An 18,150-nucleotide genomic window follows, 5' to 3' on the forward strand; every position below is an offset into this window, starting at 1 on the left:
TATAACTACTATAATATTGCTCCCTATATACAGGAATATAACTACTATAATACTGCTCCTATATACAAGAATATAACTACTATAATACTGCTCCTATATACAGGAATATAACTACTATAATACTGCTCCAAAGAAAACAATATAATATAACTACTATAATACTGCCCCCTATATACAAGAATATAACTACTATAATATTGCTCCCTATATACAGGAATATAACTACTATAATATTGCTCCCTATATACAGGAATATAACTACTATAATACTGCTCCTATATACAGGAATATAACTACTATAATACTGCTCCTATATACAAGAATATAACTACTATAATACTGCTCCTATATACAAGAATATAACTACTATCATACTGCCCCTATATACAGGAATATAACTACTATAATACTGCTCCTATATACAGGAATATAACTACTATAATACTACCCTATATACAAGAATATAACTACTATAATACTGCCCCCTATATACAAGAATATAACTACTATAATACTGCTCCTATATACAGGAATATAACTACTATAATACTGCTCCTATATACAGGAATATAACTACTATAATACTGCTCCTATATACAAGAATATAACTACTATAATACTGCCCCCTATATACAAGAATATAACTACTATAATACTACTCCTATATACAGGAATATTAACTACTATAATACTGCTCCTATATACAGGAATATAACTACTATAATACTGCTCCTATATACAAGAATATAACTACTATAATACTGCCCCCTATATACAAGAATATAACTACTATAATACTGCTCCTTTATACAGGAATATAACTACTATAATACTGCCTCCTATATACAGGAATATAACTACTATAATACTACTCCTATATACAAGAATATAACTACTATAATACTGCTCCTATATGCAAGAATATAACTACTATAATACTGCCTCCTATATACAGGAATATAACTACTATAATACTACTCCTATATACAGGAATATAACTACTATAATACTGCTCCTATATACAGGAATATAGCTACTATAATACTGCTTCCTCTTCTTTCTTAGTGCCTGCAGCCAGTATGACCAGACTGATGAGATCCAGAACTAACTCTGGAGCCAGTGTGTCCTCTATGGACGGCAACAGGAGCCGGTCTCACACAAACGAAGGGTCCCGGAGCCGTTCCCACACCGGAGACGGTAACCGAAGCCGAGCTCAGACAGGTGACGGGAACCGCGGCCGCTCCCACACAGACACCAGAATGGATGTGAATAACACCAACAACCCCGACCACAACAATGTCAAATCCATGGAAGTTTCCTGCTAAATCAGCGATCTCCGCGATCAGCGTAAACTTTCCTGCCAACTGTACAGATGAAGAAAATCTCAGCTCTGGAGACGAAGTATCATGACAGCCAAAGGGTTAAAGTTGATAGAAATTCTGGAAAACAGAAATATTCAAGGACCAAAGATTGTTAAGTGCGACATAATACATAGCAACACACTCCAAAAAGATCACCGAAACGTCAGGAAAAAAGTTTGTGGTAAAATCTTTGTATTTGATTGCGCTTCGATAGCTCGTATAACACTGGCGATTTATTTTTTTATTTTTTTAACACCACTCACTGTAATGGTATCTGCAGCTATATCAGGCTATTTAGCGCTACACACAATGTAAATACAAAAATTGAAAATATTTATGAATGTGTTGTGCATTTAAATCTATTTTAATAGTTTATAAATACTAGGAAATAGTTTTTATTATAAGCCACGCCTACGTGGAATTTTGTATGTAAAAAAATATATTTGAAATATTATCACACATTTTAAAGGAATAAAAAGCTTTAAAAGAAAATCTTAATTTTTTTTAAAATTTTAATTTCGAGCTATATAACTCATTCAAAATGTACAAAAACAGAATTTAAAATTTTACGTTTTTTTTTTTTTTTTTTTTTTAATGCTGAGTCACAGATGCCATTGTTTATGCATTGATTTTGTTTATGCATTGATTTTGTTCTAATAATATCAATAATAAGTTTTATCTTGAGAAGCTGATTGCTGCTAATAACTAAAGTTTAAAAAATTCCCCAAAAATTCAAGAAATTCTTATAGTAACCTGTATTACACAAAAAGTTACAAAAATATCAGCTCGATCAATAGTATACTTAAACAATGTTCTTTTTCCTCTTATGTTTTACCCGTTTTATTGTTATAATCGATTTGTCGATTTTAGCCGGTTCTCTGTTGCTTATTATCCATTGTTCTATATAATTTCTTTTTTGAAGTGTTTTTTTTTTTTTTTTTGCGGCAGAAAACTGTGATTCTCTAGAACTAGTTGAAGGAGCTCATTGTATACACATGAATGGGATTATTGTATTTATTAAAGAACAATAAACTTGTAACTTTGGTCGGCCGCCTCGCTGTGCTTTTTTTGGAATATTATTCCTGCCACAATGCGACCATTTATCTATTTATACCCATTTAAAGGGTTTTGTCTGCCACATACTTAAAGAATTATTTATAGAATATATCATTATTTTAAATGCGATTTTGCTTTTTTTTTTTGTTTTGGTAGTTGTTTTTTTTTATGCTAATATCTTAATTTGAATTATTATTAATTTGAAAAAAATTTGAATAATACATTTTTTTTACTGCTTACTTCACATTCACTAGGTCGGCTGAAGCGCATCCGATCCAGCGATTGTAGAGGGTAAGCAGTGATGCATAGAGGCGCATTGCTGCTTACCTCCAGGCAGCTGAGCACATACACTGTATGCCTCACAGCTCAGTCTTTGACAGGAGACTCTTCTCCTGTAAGTAAGCAATTTGCCCTAAACTATTTGCCATATAAATTCTGATTCAGACAAATCTAAATTGTTAGGAAATTTTAAACAAATTTAATTATTTTAGAATCAATTTGCAGGCATTGATTGATAAAAAAAATAGTCATAGTTATAAAGTAATGATGATAAGAGGGACACATAATACCGGCACATCATGACCATATATTACTGCCACATACTTCATACTTAAAGGGGTATTCCACTCAAATATATCTTTTCATGTTGCTGCCCGTGGTGAGACTAACAATTCTTTTCAGACTTGTTATTATGTGTTCCTTCTTCTTCCCTCAGTTCTGAGCTGCTGCTTTCTGCTAAAGATAGAAAAATCTGTGTGTGAGCTTTTCTCTCTGTCTTCCCCTTCTAACCCCTCCCGGCTAATGCAAACAAGTCCCTGGCCAGCTGTGTCTGCAACTTTATAGCTTCTTTTTAATGCTGGGAGGGTTATACTGAGATCGAGTTGCTGATTAACTCACTGTAATTAACCCCCAGGTATTACAAAGAAGCTACAATGTTGCAGATACAGCCTGCCAGGGACTTGTTTTCATCTGCCACCTCAGAAGGGAGGGGGAGACAGAGAGAAAAGCTCACACACAGTTTTAACAGAAAGCAGCAGCTGAGAACTGTGGAAATGAGACTAAATAGGTAATAAGAAGTATGGAAGGAATTGTTAGGCTCATCATGGGCAGCAACATATAAAAAATTATGTTTGAATGGAATACCCCTTTCATAAATAAATAAAAAACACTATACAGAGATCAGTATTTCCCTTATACAGTGACTATACAGGGCTAGAAAGCAGCTCTACAAAAAATCTGCAGATCGTAATTACAATGCAGCTACATCCAGTGACCACAGGTGGTGTCTTCTCTGATCAAGTAGCGTTAACATTGCACCACTACTCATGCACGTTGAAAGCGAACAGTCCATTACAAGTCTATGGACCCTGTCACCTGCAATGGGTAGGGGTAAGTGATGAGTGGCCTGATCACATGATTCTCTTGGCTATATCCAGAGATCATTGTGGGGTCTTGGGACATCAGGTACATTCGCTTTAACATGACCCACGGATAGATCGGCGCCAGTGCTGCGTTCCATTTTTTTAACCGCAGCCCGGTTCTCATGTATGGCGCCGTTCTATCCACGGGTACCGGGCCAAGGCTGAAGCACTGGAGGCGGGCCAGACCGCCCCCAGTGGGGGGAATTCCCACCCCTCCATTAGAATCAATGTAGCCGCATCATAGAGGGGCAGGGGATTCCTCCCAAAGGGGACGGCCCGGCCTGCCTCCAGTGCTTCAGCCCCAGCTTGATACCCGTGGATAGAACAGAACTGGGCCGCGGTTCAAAAAATGGACTGCGGCACCGGCGCCGATCTATCCGTGGGTCATGTTAAAGCGAATGTACCATCAGGTAAAACTTTATTTGGAGCCCTGAATCTGAAAAATGAAAGGTCAGCTGCTGTATACATGTATCAGCCTATGATTTTGGGCTAAAAAAGCAACATAATGGTAAAAGGCAAAAATTCACAGGATTAATCTTATTTCTAATGACCAATATCCATTTCTTTCATTTGTAATCTGCATCTTCTCCCAGACGCATACTTTACTATAGGACAGAGAGAGAGAAGGGGTTAACTCCTGGGAAGGTTCACCGGGGTCAAGACGGAGAATGTTCTCAGGCCGTATAGAAGATGGATAGCCTGGCACCGTTCCTTACAGACGTCAGTGTTTTCCCATAGAGGCAGTGGTCACACTATCCTATGTATTATATATACACATACATACTGTACATACATACATGGGATTCTATGGTCATCGTCATATACAACGTGATTCCTAACATCACTCTGAAACGTTATTCTAGCAAAGCCGGAAAAGGTTTTTAAAAATGCGCTAAAAATTACGTCCATTCCAAAAAGTAACGTAATTTATGGGGACCTTGCATAGATTTGCACTTGGAGGGGTAACCTTTACCTTAAAGGGGAAGTCCAGAGCCAGGCCAAAAATTATTCTGGGCTGGGGGGGACATAAAAAAGAAGTCATAGTCAGTCACCTGTCCTAGTGCCCGCGCAGGGCCGCGTCCCGCTCCTGGACTCCGCCGGCTGTCTTCTTAGCTCCCTTCCAGCTACGTCACAACCCAGTTGAGGGATGCCCCGCTATGCCAGTCAGTGACTGGGGGTAACACCGCTGCAGCCATTGATTGGCAGAGCGTGCAAAATCCCACCCGATTGTGAGAGTTGTGACATACCCGGGGAAGAGGAGACCCGGCGGGATATGGGACAGGGCATGGGGACAGATGAGTATATTGTCTTTTTTAATTCCCCCACCCCCCACCCCTGTTCACTCATCCCCCTTGACCCCTCCCCCCTCCATAGGTTATAATGGGCAGTGCACACCCCTCTTCACTCTGCTTCTCTGTAATGTAGATAATGAACAGATAAGAAGTGAGGGGGCAGGTGGGGAAACAGCTTTAGTAGTACAGGGGGAGGCTATGTCGCCTAATAAAACCTATTACAGAAATTTTTGGACCCCTATGGAAACATTCACGCCTCAATGAGAATAAAGTAATAACCAGTTGTGTGAGGAAACTTGAATTTCTGCCTATTTTCTTCTATAGTATATTGGGATTGTATTCTCTGCTATGAGCACCATGGACCCCAATGTGCCCCTTTGCCCGGTATATACTAAGACTGTATATACTGACTCTGGATCTTACCGTTTTAATCCGTTTTTCCATTGACTTCCATTATTAAAAAAAAACTGATCAAAACAGATTGTTTTTTTTAACATACACAAAAACGTGGTTGACCTTACTTTACTTAAAACGGATGCGTTTTAATCAGTTTTTTTTATAATGGATGTCAATGGAAAAACGGATCAAAACGGATGTACACAACTGCATCCGTTTTTAACCGTTTTTTTTTTTTTTTTTGTTGCAAAACACGGATTGCAAAAACGTCGTGTGAACCCAGCCTTAGAGAGTTATAACAGATGGCATATCTGGCAGTACAGATGCTGGATTATCAGACTGTGGTGGGAAGAGACCTGGAACAGGTCTGTTATCTTGACATGACACTATGATTGTAGCTACCTGCAGCGCCAGTAGGTGGCGATCACTCCATACATATTTATACAGCTCTGCTGGGTGTGGTGTAACAACAGGAGAAGAAAGCAGCAGAAACCTTCTCATAAATCTCAGTCACTTTATAGATATGGCGGGAGATTTATCAAACATGGTGTAAAGTGAAACTGGCTTAGTTGCCCCTAGCAACCAATCAGATTCCACCTTTCATTTTCCAAAGAGTCTGTGAGGAATGAAAGGTGGAATCTGATTGGTTGCTAGGGGCAACTGAGCCAGTTTCACTTTACACCATGTTTGATAAATCTCCTCCATCACGGAATGTATTTTTATGTATTTACCCCAGTAATGAAATCTGCCCCACTGTGACCAAAATCTACTCTAATAACCTCACATATACGGGGGCTGTGCCACTACAACCATGGTCACTGGGACCCCAAACAAATCCGCACACAAAGCATCAAACAAAATAGATAATTTTTATTTAAATTAATTAAACAATGACGAACACTTACCGGATCTCATAGTTGCCAATCTAATCCCAGGGCGTACAGAATGTAATACCGCTATACACAGCCGTCTCTATACAGACCCCATGATGGGAAAGCCATCGCTTTTGACTCAAACAAATAATGATAATGAAATTATAGAAGGGGCAAAAAGACTAAGGCCTGGGGCCTCCACCACCTCTCAGCCTCCATCGCCCCCAATAGGAGGCATCACAACAAATACAAGTGTCTGGGCGCTGCTATCCATGTGTTCTCGACATTATTGGGTACTGTATGGCATAGGTACTTTAAAGCTTTGTTACTGTGTATTGCGGTAGTTTTAATGTGCATTGTATGGCCGTCTTATTAAGATTCTATATAGCATTGTTATTGTGTATTGCAGTGGTATTATTGTGCATTGTGTGGCTATGATATTTATAGTCTGTTTAGCATTGTTACTGTATAGTGCATGGGTATTTATGTGCATTATGTGGGGGTGATATTTATACTCTATATAGCTTTGTTACTGTAAACTGCAGGGGGATTCTTGTGCATTTTGTTTTAGTTTTGTTACTGTGTATAGCGGTGGTATTGATGTGCATCGTGTAGCCTTGTCATTTAGACTCTATAAAGACTTGTCACTGTGTATTGAGGTGGTATTTACTGTATTTACTGTGCATTGTGTGGTGGCATTATTTAGACTTTCACATTGTTATTGTGTATTGTGGTGGTATTAGTGTGCATTGTGTGGCGGTAATATTTATACTCTTTATAACTTTGTTACTGTATACGCAGTGTTAATGATGTGCATTCTGCTGCAGCATTATTTAGGCTATGTTCACACCGCGTAGGATTCTGTCCGCAGTTCTTACGCCGCCTTACATGTGCGGCTGAAACTACGGCCGTGGGAAAAATCGGCATGTGGCCGGATGCATACGCACCGCGAATATACGCCCGCAGTACAGTTATGCTTCCCTAGCTTGTTTCGAAGCGATCTGAGGCAGGTCATTTACTTGGAAATCTTCGCCCAGCCCCGTAAACCACACAGAACCTTTTGGATCGAAAAATCAAGTGCAATTTGGCTGAAATAAGTACTCCGTACGGGACCGCATGGGAATCCACGGCCGTGAGTTTGAACATTTCCGTCCTCAAACAATGGTCGTGTTCATTTTTCACGGCGGCGTATACGATCCGGCCGTAAGCTCATACGTAGTGTGAACTGTGCGGCCGTATATCGTATACTTTCAAGCGAACGCATCAACCTCAAAACTACGTGCGTATATTCGCGGTTCGCACCACGAGCGGAAATATACGTAGTGTGAACATAGCCTTAGACTGTATAGCTTTGTTACTGTATATTGTGGTGATATCGAGGTGCATTGTATGGCGGCATTATTTAGGCACTATTTAACATTGTTATTGTGTATTGCGGTGGTTTCCATGTGCATTGCATGGCTATGTAATTTAGACTATAGAGCTTTATTATTGTGTATTCTGGTGGTTTTGATGTGCATTGTGTGGCGGTGATATTTAGACTCTATATATCTTTATTACTGTATAGTGCAGGGGTATTGATATACCTTCTGTTGTAGCATTGTTTAGAGTTTATATAGCTTTATTACTGTGTATTGCAGTGTTATTAATGTGCATTGTATAGCGGCATTATTTAGACACTATTCAACATTGTTATTATGTATTGCAGTGGTTTCGATGTGCATTGTATGGCTATGTAAGTTAGACTCTATAGAGCCTTATTATTGTGTATTGTGGTAGTATTAATGTGCATTTTATGGCTGTTCTTTAGTCACTTTTTACCTATTGACATATATATTTTCATTATTCCTATTATTATGGCTCATGGTAGCACGGCAGACACAACCTGCACCTTCCCTACTTTTTTATTAATATGCAAACTGCAAAAGAGCGGTCCCACTTGTCCTATATATAGCTACATAGAGGGAAATCAGAAACTGATCCCTATGGAAGGGATATAGGTTTTCACAGCCAACCTCCTCTGGGCCCCCCTCTTTCCAGAGACCCCCTTACAGTCACATGGTCTGCCTCTGTGGTACATGCATGCACCTTTTCGACCCTGTATGTATTATAGAGATACCTCTCTTCTATAAATAATTTTTACTAGTTACTATCACACCAGAAATGATGAGATGGCAACCCAGATACTCTATGAAAGAATCAGTCACTGACCTACGTGGCCGCGTTTTACATTATATTGCTGGAAAGAAGATAACAGAAGGCTGCGAGGAGAGAAAGGGGCACTTCTGTTCTATCATAGTATCTTCATATACAAGTGCCGGAACTAACAATAACTTAGGCTTTGGATTATACGTCGTATCTCTGACCCTGAGACTCAATAATGCACTTTAAGGTATAGCACCAATATCATCATAGCGACTACGGATACGTCAGATCCACGCGTCCTCATGGTCTCTCCCGTTTCCTCAGTTCACAATTTCGGTATAATCGTGATAACTTTCCAAATCGGCAAAAATGTCATTTGGTCTCCGGCAGTTCAGGTTGCAGAAACAAGCGTTGATCCACATGACGTTCCAGGAGACCTCGGTCCCATCCGGGCAATCGAACTGGACTTGTATGGTCTTAGACTTGTATGGCGTGCAGCACCTGTCGTCTGAGCAGACGCCGCAGTACTTGGGTCTGTAGGGTTTCTTACTCACGCAGCCGGAGATCGTGAAATTTTTCGGTTTGGTTTCCCGGTAGACGGCCAGACACTTTTTACCAGGCTAGAAGAAGAAAGAAAGAGAATTACTGGTGTAAGTGACCATGTGATGAAGTACATAATACAAGTCTATTCTCATCTCCTGTAGGGTTTTTAAAATATTTTTATGAAGAGTATATGGAGTCAAAGGTCCCTCAAGTGAATGGAGAAGTAGCAGTAGGTCTATGGCACTTCCAAACTTCAAATCAAATCAACTGGCATCAGAAAGTTTTATATATTTGTAATTTAATTCTATTTGAAAATCTCCAGTCTTCCAGTACTTTTTAGCTGCTGTATGTCCTGCAGAAAGTGGTGTATTCTTTCCAGTATGACACAGTGCTCTCTACTGCCACCTCTGTCCATGTCAGGAACTGTCCAGAGCAGCAGCAAATCCCCATAGAAAACCTCTCCTGCTCTGGACAGTTCCTGACATGGACAGAGGTGGCAGCAGAGAGCACTGTCTCAGACTGGAGAGAATACACCACTTCCTGCAGCTGGTAGGTACAGGAAGGATACATAGAAGTAATTTACAAATCTATATAACTTTCTGGCACCAGCTGAGCTGATTTTTTTTTTTTTTGCCAGAGTAATGGTACTTTTTACACGGAGCGATAATTCGCCCGATCGCACGATTAACGATTTTGAATGAACGTCGTTTTTTTTATAATGATCAGGGTTTAGACGGAACGATACATCGTACGGAAAATTCACTATGCGATTGTTTTGCGATCGTTTAAGCCTATCTCACACATAGGTGAAATCGCTGAAAGAATGTTTACACGGAACGATCTGCGAATTTTTTGCGAGCGATCAACGATGATTTGAGAACATGTTGAAAGATCAAAATGAACGATTTTTTGCTCGTCGTTTGATCGTTCGCTGTGTTTACACGTACGATTATTGTTCAAATTTTACCGTTGTCGTGCAAAAACGAACGATCAATCGTCCCGTGTAAAAGGACCATAAGGGCCCTATTCCACCGAACGATTAGCGTTCAAATTATCTTTAAATCGTTCGAAACGATAATCGTTCGGTTGAAATGCAGTTAACGATTAACGACCGAATGAGAAATCGTTGATCGCTTTATAAGACCTGGACCTATTTTTATCGTTGCTCGTTCGCAAAACATTTGCAAATCATTCACATTGAATAAGACATCGTTCGGTCGTTCGCAATAGATACGAACGCAATAGCGAATAAATAACGGGAAAAAAAATTATCGCAATTTTGATTATAAGTAACGATTATCGTTCCATGGAAATGAGTGATCGTTTTCAGGTCTTTCGCAATAGTGGTCGTTTCAGATCGTTAATCGTTAAGATTATGCAAATGATAATCGTCAGGTGGAATAGGGCCCTAACCCTTTAAGCATATGAAACTGAAGTCAATGAGCTAGAGGAAGACGGAAAACTTGTAGGTGTTGCATATGTTTACAATAAATATGCTTTTTTTCTGGTCAATAAGTGAAAGGGGCAGTTCACGAAAAAAAAAATCTTTACGATGAACTAGTGCCAGAGATTTGTAATTTAGTTCCATTAAAAAAAAAAAAAATCTTAATTAGTCCAGTACTTATCAGCTGCTGTACGTCCTGCAGGAAGTGGTGTATTCTTTCCAGTCTGGTAAGCAGGAAAGGTTTTCTATGGAAACTTGCTACAGCTCTGGACAGTTCCTGACATAGACAGAGGTGGCAGCAGAGAGCACTGTGTCAGACTGGTGAGAATACACCACTTCGTGCAGGACATACAGCAGCTGATAAGTACTTGAAGACTGGAGATTTTTTTTATAGAAGTAAGTTACACATCTCTGGCACTTTCTGACAGCAAAAGGAAAAAAAATTGGTGAACAATCCCTTTAAAGCTGCAATGCCAGGCACAAGCCCAAGAAGAAACCTAGAACTTCAGAGCAGACAAATCTTACTGAACTAATACAATGCTGTGACCATTTCAGGGATCCTTTAGTTGGTCTTCTTCCCTATTTCATACATAATGGTCTTGTTTCTCATACCCGGAAATGCTTGGTTATGTCCACCTCACAGGGCCTCATATCACAGAGACGGCTTTCCTTGAGGAGCCTACACTTGTCGTTGTCATTGGATATGCGTGTAGATATTCCCATTCCACATGTCTTGGAACACGGGCTCCATGGAATGGTCTGGATGATGCAGTTATTGTGCCACGATTCACTCTCTCCACCATAGACTGAAAGAAGGATCAGGTGAAACAAACATAGTGAAACCTCTCCAGAAGACCACCTCTATAAAAAAGACCACCTCTACTAGAAAACTAAATCTGCGTAAGACAACATCTATGAGGAGGCTACCCCTACCCTACCACCTCTACAGGGGACCACTTCTATGAGAAGAGCACCTCTACAAAATAATACTCTTACAAGTAGAACACTTCTCCTAAGACCATCTCTACAGAAGACCACCACTATAAGAAGACCATCTCTACAGAAGACCACCATTATAAGAAGACCATCTCTACAGAAGACCACCACTATGAGAAGACCATCTCTGCAGAAGACCACCATTATGAGAAAACCATCTCTACAGAAGACCACCACTATGAGAAGACCATCTCTGCAGAAGACCACCACTATAAGAAGACCATCTCTACAGAAGACCACCACTATAAGAAGACCATCTCTACAGAAGACCACCACTATAAGAAGACCATCTCTACAGAAGACCACCATTATGAGAAGACCATCTCTACAGAAGACCACCACTATAAGAAGACCATCTCTACAGAAGACCACCATTATGAGAAAACCATCTCTACAGAAGACCACCACTATGAGAAGACCATCTCTGCAGAAGACCAGCTCTATGAGAAGATCACCTCTACGAGAAGACTACCTCTACAGGAAGACTATAACTACAGAAGACCAGCTCTATGAGAAGATCACCTCTACGAGAAGACTACCTCTACAGGAAGACTATAACTACAGAAGACCAGCTCTATGAGAAGATCACCTCTACGAGAAGACTACCTCTACAGGAAGACTATAACTACAGAAGACCAGCTCTATGAGAAGACTACCTCTATACGGAAGACCATCTCTACAAAAAAGCTACCTCTACAGATAATCACCTCTACAGAATATTACCCCTACAGAAGACAACTACTATGAGAAGATCACCTCTACGAGAAGACTACCTCTACACAAGAACATTTCTATGAGAAGATCACCTCTACTAGAAAACTAAATCTGCGGAAGACAACATCTATGAGGAGGCTACCCCTACCCTACCACCTCTACAGGGGACCACTTCTATGAGAAGATCACCTCTACAAAATACTATTTTTTATAAGTAGACCACTCCTCCTAAGACCATCTCTACAGTGAACCACCACTATGAGAAGATCGCCTCTACAGGAGACCACCACTATAAGAAGACCATCTCTACAGAAGACCACCACTATGAGAAGACCATCTCTGCAGAAGACCACCACTATGGGAAAAGCACCTCTACAGAAGACCACTTCTACGAGAAGACTATCTTTAGGGAAGACTACCTCTACAAGAAGACTATATCTACAGACGATCACCTCTACAGATTATACCTACAGAAGACAACTACTATGAGAAGATCACCTCTACGAGAAGACTACCTCTACACAAGAACATCTCTATAAGACCACCTCTGCAGAAGACCACCTCTACACAAGACTACCTCTACCAACAATTACCTCTACAGATTACACCAACAGAAATTATTTCTGTACACCTACATTAAATATTTCTAACACTAGATGGCGCTCCAGACTCTTTATACTGTGCTTGGTGTTATACACGATTTTCAGCACACCGGGTGGTTAAATGTGGTACTGCCGGTAAAATACATGGCCAGCGAAATACAATTACTTGTAATGGGGTTAAAAAAAAAAAAAAGAACAAACAAACCTGGGGAGGCAATGTGCCTTGGAGATGCTTTCCGAAACCTCTTGGAATCATCACATATCCACTGCTCGCAACACTTTCCAGCTATTTTAACACGTTTGGGATTCTGACACCAGACCAGCGGGGGGCGGGAGTTCATGCACAGAGGGACGCAGCCTATGTCCCCATTCAGACAGGTGCAATTGAACTTGCAGTTTGGCTGAAAGCTCTGACCGTTGACGTAGCGCACACCATTAAGAAGACAGCCGACTCCGGTCATCTCTATAAATATATAGCAAAGACCAAGAGGGAATACGGTTACAATAAACTCATTTTTTTATTTATTTTTTTGGTGCAGAAAACTTACGTGCACTATTTTATTTTTTTTTAATTTTTAACTTCTTTAAATTCTGAAAAAAATATGCATAAATATATATATATATATATATATATATATATATATATATATATATACATATATACTGTATATATAAATTAATTTTAACACATACATATATTTATATAAAATAAAAATATATATTAAATATATAAATGTATATTAATTTAAAAAAAGTTAAACATATTTATTTTAAATATTAGAAGAATGTTCTTAAAAAAAAACAATATATATATATAGCCTTTTAAATAAAGTTTTTAAATCTAGTGGTGTCAGAAAATTGTATAGATTTGTAACTTAGAGGCGGTCCGTAGAAGCGATTATACCGCGAAACAGACTGTTACCACCTACCTGCTGGCACGCTGTTCACTGCATCGTTTATGTCCTTTTATATGATGAAATAAAGCTGAAAAAATTCATCGGATGGTGAGTGCCACCTCATTCATTTTCTTGCTGCAATAGCGCTTATTAGAGACTGTTTCTTTCGATGGTTGGCACCCCATCGCTATTGCCTACTGAACGGGCCCGACACATTGGACAGGGTTGTGCCGACCAACTTCTGTATACATTAGATTTGTAACTTACTTCTAATAAAAAAAAACTCCAGTATTCCAATACTTATCAGCTGCTGCATGTCCTGCAGGAAGTGGTGTATTCCGTCTAGTCTGACACAGTGCTCTCTGCTGCCACCTCTGTCCATGTCAGGAACTGTCCAGAGCAGGAGAGGTTTTCTATGGGGATTTGCTGCTGCTCTGGACAGTTCCTGACATGGACAGAGGTGGCAGCAGAGAGCACTGTGTCAGACTGGAAAGAATACACAACTTCCCGCAGGACATACAGCAGCTGATAAGTACTGGAAATTTTTAAATAGAAACAATTACACCCATCTGTATAACTTTTTGACACCAGTTGATTTAAAAAATTATTCTCTAGAGTACCCCTTTAAAGTCAGGCATTGCCACTTTAGGAGGGAGACCCAGAGACAGTACACTAGCGCCCCCTTCTGATTGCCTATTCTGTTTTACAACATAGATGAATGATGAATGTACGAGATACTTACGTCCACAGACACCTACTTCGTACCTCGGCGTGTCCCCGCTGTAGTCACAGTATAGCCCCTTATGCGTGTCACACGTGTCCGCCTCCGTGCAGTTTTCACCCAACTGTCTTGCACATGTCTTACAGCAGTCACAACCATCTGTGACCAGGCTGACCCCGGGTGGGCACACAGGTGGGACTGGAGGGCACTCACATGGCCACTTGCAGTACTGAGTCCTAGTGTACTCTTCGGAGACAGCAAGGACAGGTGGCGTTGTGGTGGTGTTTTGTAACAGGACCTGGAAAGAAGGACATATAGGTCATACAAAGACATTTACTATATATGCTAGTCATAGGCTGGTCAAGTGGTGGATTCTCTCCAGTCTTCCAGTACTTATCAGCTGCTGTATGTCCTGCAGGAAGTGGTGTATTCTCTCCAGTCTGACACAGCGCTCTCTGCTGCCACCTCTGTCCATGTCAGGAACTGTCCAGAGCAGGAAAGGTTTTCTATGAGGATATGCTACTGCTGTGGACAGTTCCTGACCTGGACAGAGGTGGCAGCAGAGAGCAATTTGTCACACTGGAAAGAATACACCACTTCCTGCAGGACAAACAGCAATTGATAAGTACTGGAAGACTGGAGATTTTTTACATTGAAGTAAATTACAAATCTATATAACTTTCTGAAACCAATTCTCCAAAATATCCCTTTAAGCCCTTTAAATGTTCCTATGCACTGACAGCAAGCAGAGGTAGTAAAACACAAAGTATTTTAGAAAGTTGTAGAACTTGTCGTCGTGCGATGATTAGGGATCAGAGTCTGGAGCAGGCGTGTAAATCCGGTGGCAGGGATTAGGGATGGCTGGCGTCCGGCCCGTATCAGGATGAAGTGTTAACCTCTGTGCTAAGCTGCATAAAGCGATGCGAGAAATGTCGCCTGTGTCTATGGGATTACGCTGCCTGTCATCTGCCGGCTGTAATCCCCCCCTGTGCTCCTGTGCTGCCCCCCTCTGTACACTCAGGATATCATCCAGTCACTGACACATTCCTCACACATGAAATCACCAGGAATCACTGACACCATGAGATGTTCCTGACATCCCCAAACAATAGGGATGCGGCCCATCCAGCGGTGCAGTGCAGTCCAGGCAGACCATCCCCGCCTGCCCCCCGCCCCTGCAGCTGCCTGCTCTCATACACACCACCGCAGCTGCTGCCAGGGGGGCACAAACTTACAGCAATCACTGCAGGACTACAAGTCACAGCAAAGGCCTAACTTCCTCATTTGCTTATTCTTCTATATACTTTCAATATTTAAATGTAGCAAAACTGAGTGTGTAATCTGGAGATGTAGCAGAGCTGAGTGTGTAATCTGGAGATGTAGCAGGGCTGAGTGCGTAATCTGGAGATGTAGCAGAGCTGAGTGTGTAATCTGGAGATGTAGCAGGGCTGAGCGCGTAATCTGGAGATGTAGCAGAGCTGAGTGCATAATCTGGAGATGTAGCAGAGCTGAGTGTGTAATCTGGAGATGTAGCAGGGCTGAGTGTGTAATCTGGAGATGTAGCAGAGCTGAGTGCATAATCTGGAGATGTAGCAGAGCTGAGTGTGTAATCTGGAGATCTAGCAGGGCTGAGTGTGTAATCTGGGGATGTAGCAGGGCTGAGTGCGTAATCTGGAGATGTAGCAGGGCTGAGTGTGTAATCTGGAGATGTAGCAGGGCTGAGTGTGTAATCTGGAGATGTAGCAGGGCTGAGTGCGTAATCTGGAGATGTAGCAGAGCTGAGTGCATAATCTGGAGATGTAGCAGGGCTGAGTGTGTAATCTGGAGATGTAGCAGGGCTGAGTGTGTAATCTGGAGATGTAGCAGGGCTGAGTGCGTAATCTGGAGATGTAGCAGGGCTGAGTGTGTAATCTGGAGATGTAGCAGGGCTGAGTGCGTAATCTGGAGATGTAGCAGAGCTGAGTGCATAATCTGGAGATGTAGCAGAGCTGAGTGTGTAATCTGGAGATGTAGCAGGGCTGAGTGTGTAATCTGGAGATGTAGCAGGGCTGAGTGTGTAATCTGGAGATGTAGCAGGGCTGAGTGTGTAAACTGGAGATGTAGCAGGACTGAGTGTGTAATCTGGGGATGTAGCAGGGCTCAGTGCATAATCTGGAGATGTAGCAGGGCTGAGTGTGTAATCTGGAGATGTTGTAGGGCTGAGTGCGTAATATGGAGATGTAGCAGGGCTGAGTGTGTAATCTAGGGATGTAGCAGGGCTGAGTGCGTAATCTGGAGATGTAGCAGAGCTGAGTGCGTAATCTGGAGATCTAGCAGGGCTGAGTGTGTAATCTGGGGATGTAGCAGGGCTGAGTGCGTAATCTGGAGATGTAGCAGGGCTGAGTGCGTAATCTGGAGATGTAGCAGGGCTGAGTGTGTAATCTGGAGATGTAGCAGGGCTGAGTGTGTAATCTGGAGATGTAGCAGGGCTGAGTGTGTAAACTGGAGATGTAGCAGGGCTGAGTGTGTAAACTGGAGATGTAGCAGAGCTGAGTGCGTAATCTGGGGATGTAGCAGAGCTGAGTGCGTAATCTGGAGATGTAGCAGGGCTGAGTGTGTAATCTGAAGATGTAGCAGAGTTTAGTGCGTAATCTAGAGATGTAGCAGAGCTGAGTGCGTAATCTGGAGATGTAGCAGAGTTTAGTGCGTAATCTGGGGATGTAGCAGGGCTGAGTGCGTAATCTGGAGATGTAGCAGAGCTGAGTGCGTAATCTGGGGATGTAGCAGGGCTGAGTGCGTAATCTGGGGATGTAGCAGGGCTGAGTGCGTAATCTGGGGATGTAGCAGGGCTGAGTGCGTAATCTGGGGATGTAGCAGGGCTGAGTGCGTAATCTGGAGATGTAGCAGAGTTTAGTGCGTAAACTGGAGATGTAGCAGGGCTGAGTGCGTAATCTGGGGATGTAGCAGAGGAGAGTTTGTCATTGCACTGCCTCCTTCTTTCATTGAACAGGAATAGATTTAGTTGCAGACATACGGAAAATGGATAACATATAGTGATATCAGGAAGTAAAGCAAACTCAGCTCTGCTACATTTAGTTAGAGTTATCCAGGATTAGGAAAACACTACTGGCTACTTTCTTCCATAAACAGCGCCACTCCTGTCCTCAGGCGGTATATAGTATAGTATAGTACAGTTCAGTGGTGATATCAGGAAGTATAGCAAACTCAGCTCTGCTACGTTTGGTTAGAGTTATCCAGGATTAGAAAAACATGGCTGCTTTCTTCCATAAACAGCGCCACTCCTGTCCTCAGGTGGTATATAGTATAGTGTAGTATAGGTCAGATAGCACATGGTGATATAAGGAAGGATGGCAAACTCAGCTCTGCTACATTTAGTTAAAGGGGTTATCCAGCATTAGAAAAACAGTTACTTTCTTCCACAAACAGCACCACCCCTGTCCTCAGGTTTTAGGTGGTATTACAGCTCAACTCTATTCTCTTCAATGGAACTGATCTGTAGTACTGCACATAATCTAAGGACTAGGGTGGTGCTTTTTCTAATCCTTGATAACCCCTATGTTGGTGTGTTGTAGTAGCCCCCAGAAATAGGATACAGTTTAAAGGGGTACTCTGGCAAAAATATTTTTCTTTTAATTCAGTAGGTTTCAAGAAGTTATATAGATTTGTTATTTACTTCTATTTAACAATCTCC

The 18,150-nt window shown here is 41.3% G+C and overlaps 2 protein-coding genes across 3 annotated transcripts in view; one reads left to right on the top strand and one right to left on the bottom strand.

Moving 5' to 3' along the window:
* The window catches only part of NDRG1 (N-myc downstream regulated 1), a 36,944-nt gene extending 34,539 nt beyond the window's left edge, over window positions 1-2,405 (top strand). Inside the window, exon 16 of the mRNA XM_069957073.1 lies at window positions 1,066-2,405. Within this exon, the coding sequence (XP_069813174.1) occupies window positions 1,066-1,325 (260 nt within the window). The 3' untranslated portion in view covers window positions 1,326-2,405. The remainder of the gene's footprint in view (window positions 1-1,065) is intronic.
* A 3,971-nt stretch (window positions 2,406-6,376) lies between these two features.
* CCN4 (cellular communication network factor 4) overlaps window positions 6,377-18,150 on the bottom strand; it is a 48,384-nt gene continuing 36,610 nt past the window's right edge. The window contains exons 2-5 of one of the 2 annotated variants that reach the window (XM_069957074.1): window positions 14,481-14,757; window positions 13,048-13,305; window positions 11,143-11,336; window positions 6,377-9,163 (exon numbers count right to left, since the gene is read on the bottom strand). In XM_069957074.1, the coding sequence (XP_069813175.1) occupies window positions 8,864-9,163; window positions 11,143-11,336; window positions 13,048-13,305; window positions 14,481-14,757 (1,029 nt within the window). In that variant the 3' untranslated portion in view covers window positions 6,377-8,863. Of the gene's footprint in view, window positions 9,164-11,142; window positions 11,337-13,047; window positions 13,306-14,480; window positions 14,758-18,150 lie in introns of those variants that run through there. The other variant, XM_069957075.1, reaches the window with a different exon arrangement.

This window comes from Dendropsophus ebraccatus, chromosome 2, assembly GCF_027789765.1.
Source record: "Dendropsophus ebraccatus isolate aDenEbr1 chromosome 2, aDenEbr1.pat, whole genome shotgun sequence".
Classification (NCBI taxonomy): domain Eukaryota; kingdom Metazoa; phylum Chordata; class Amphibia; order Anura; family Hylidae; genus Dendropsophus; species Dendropsophus ebraccatus.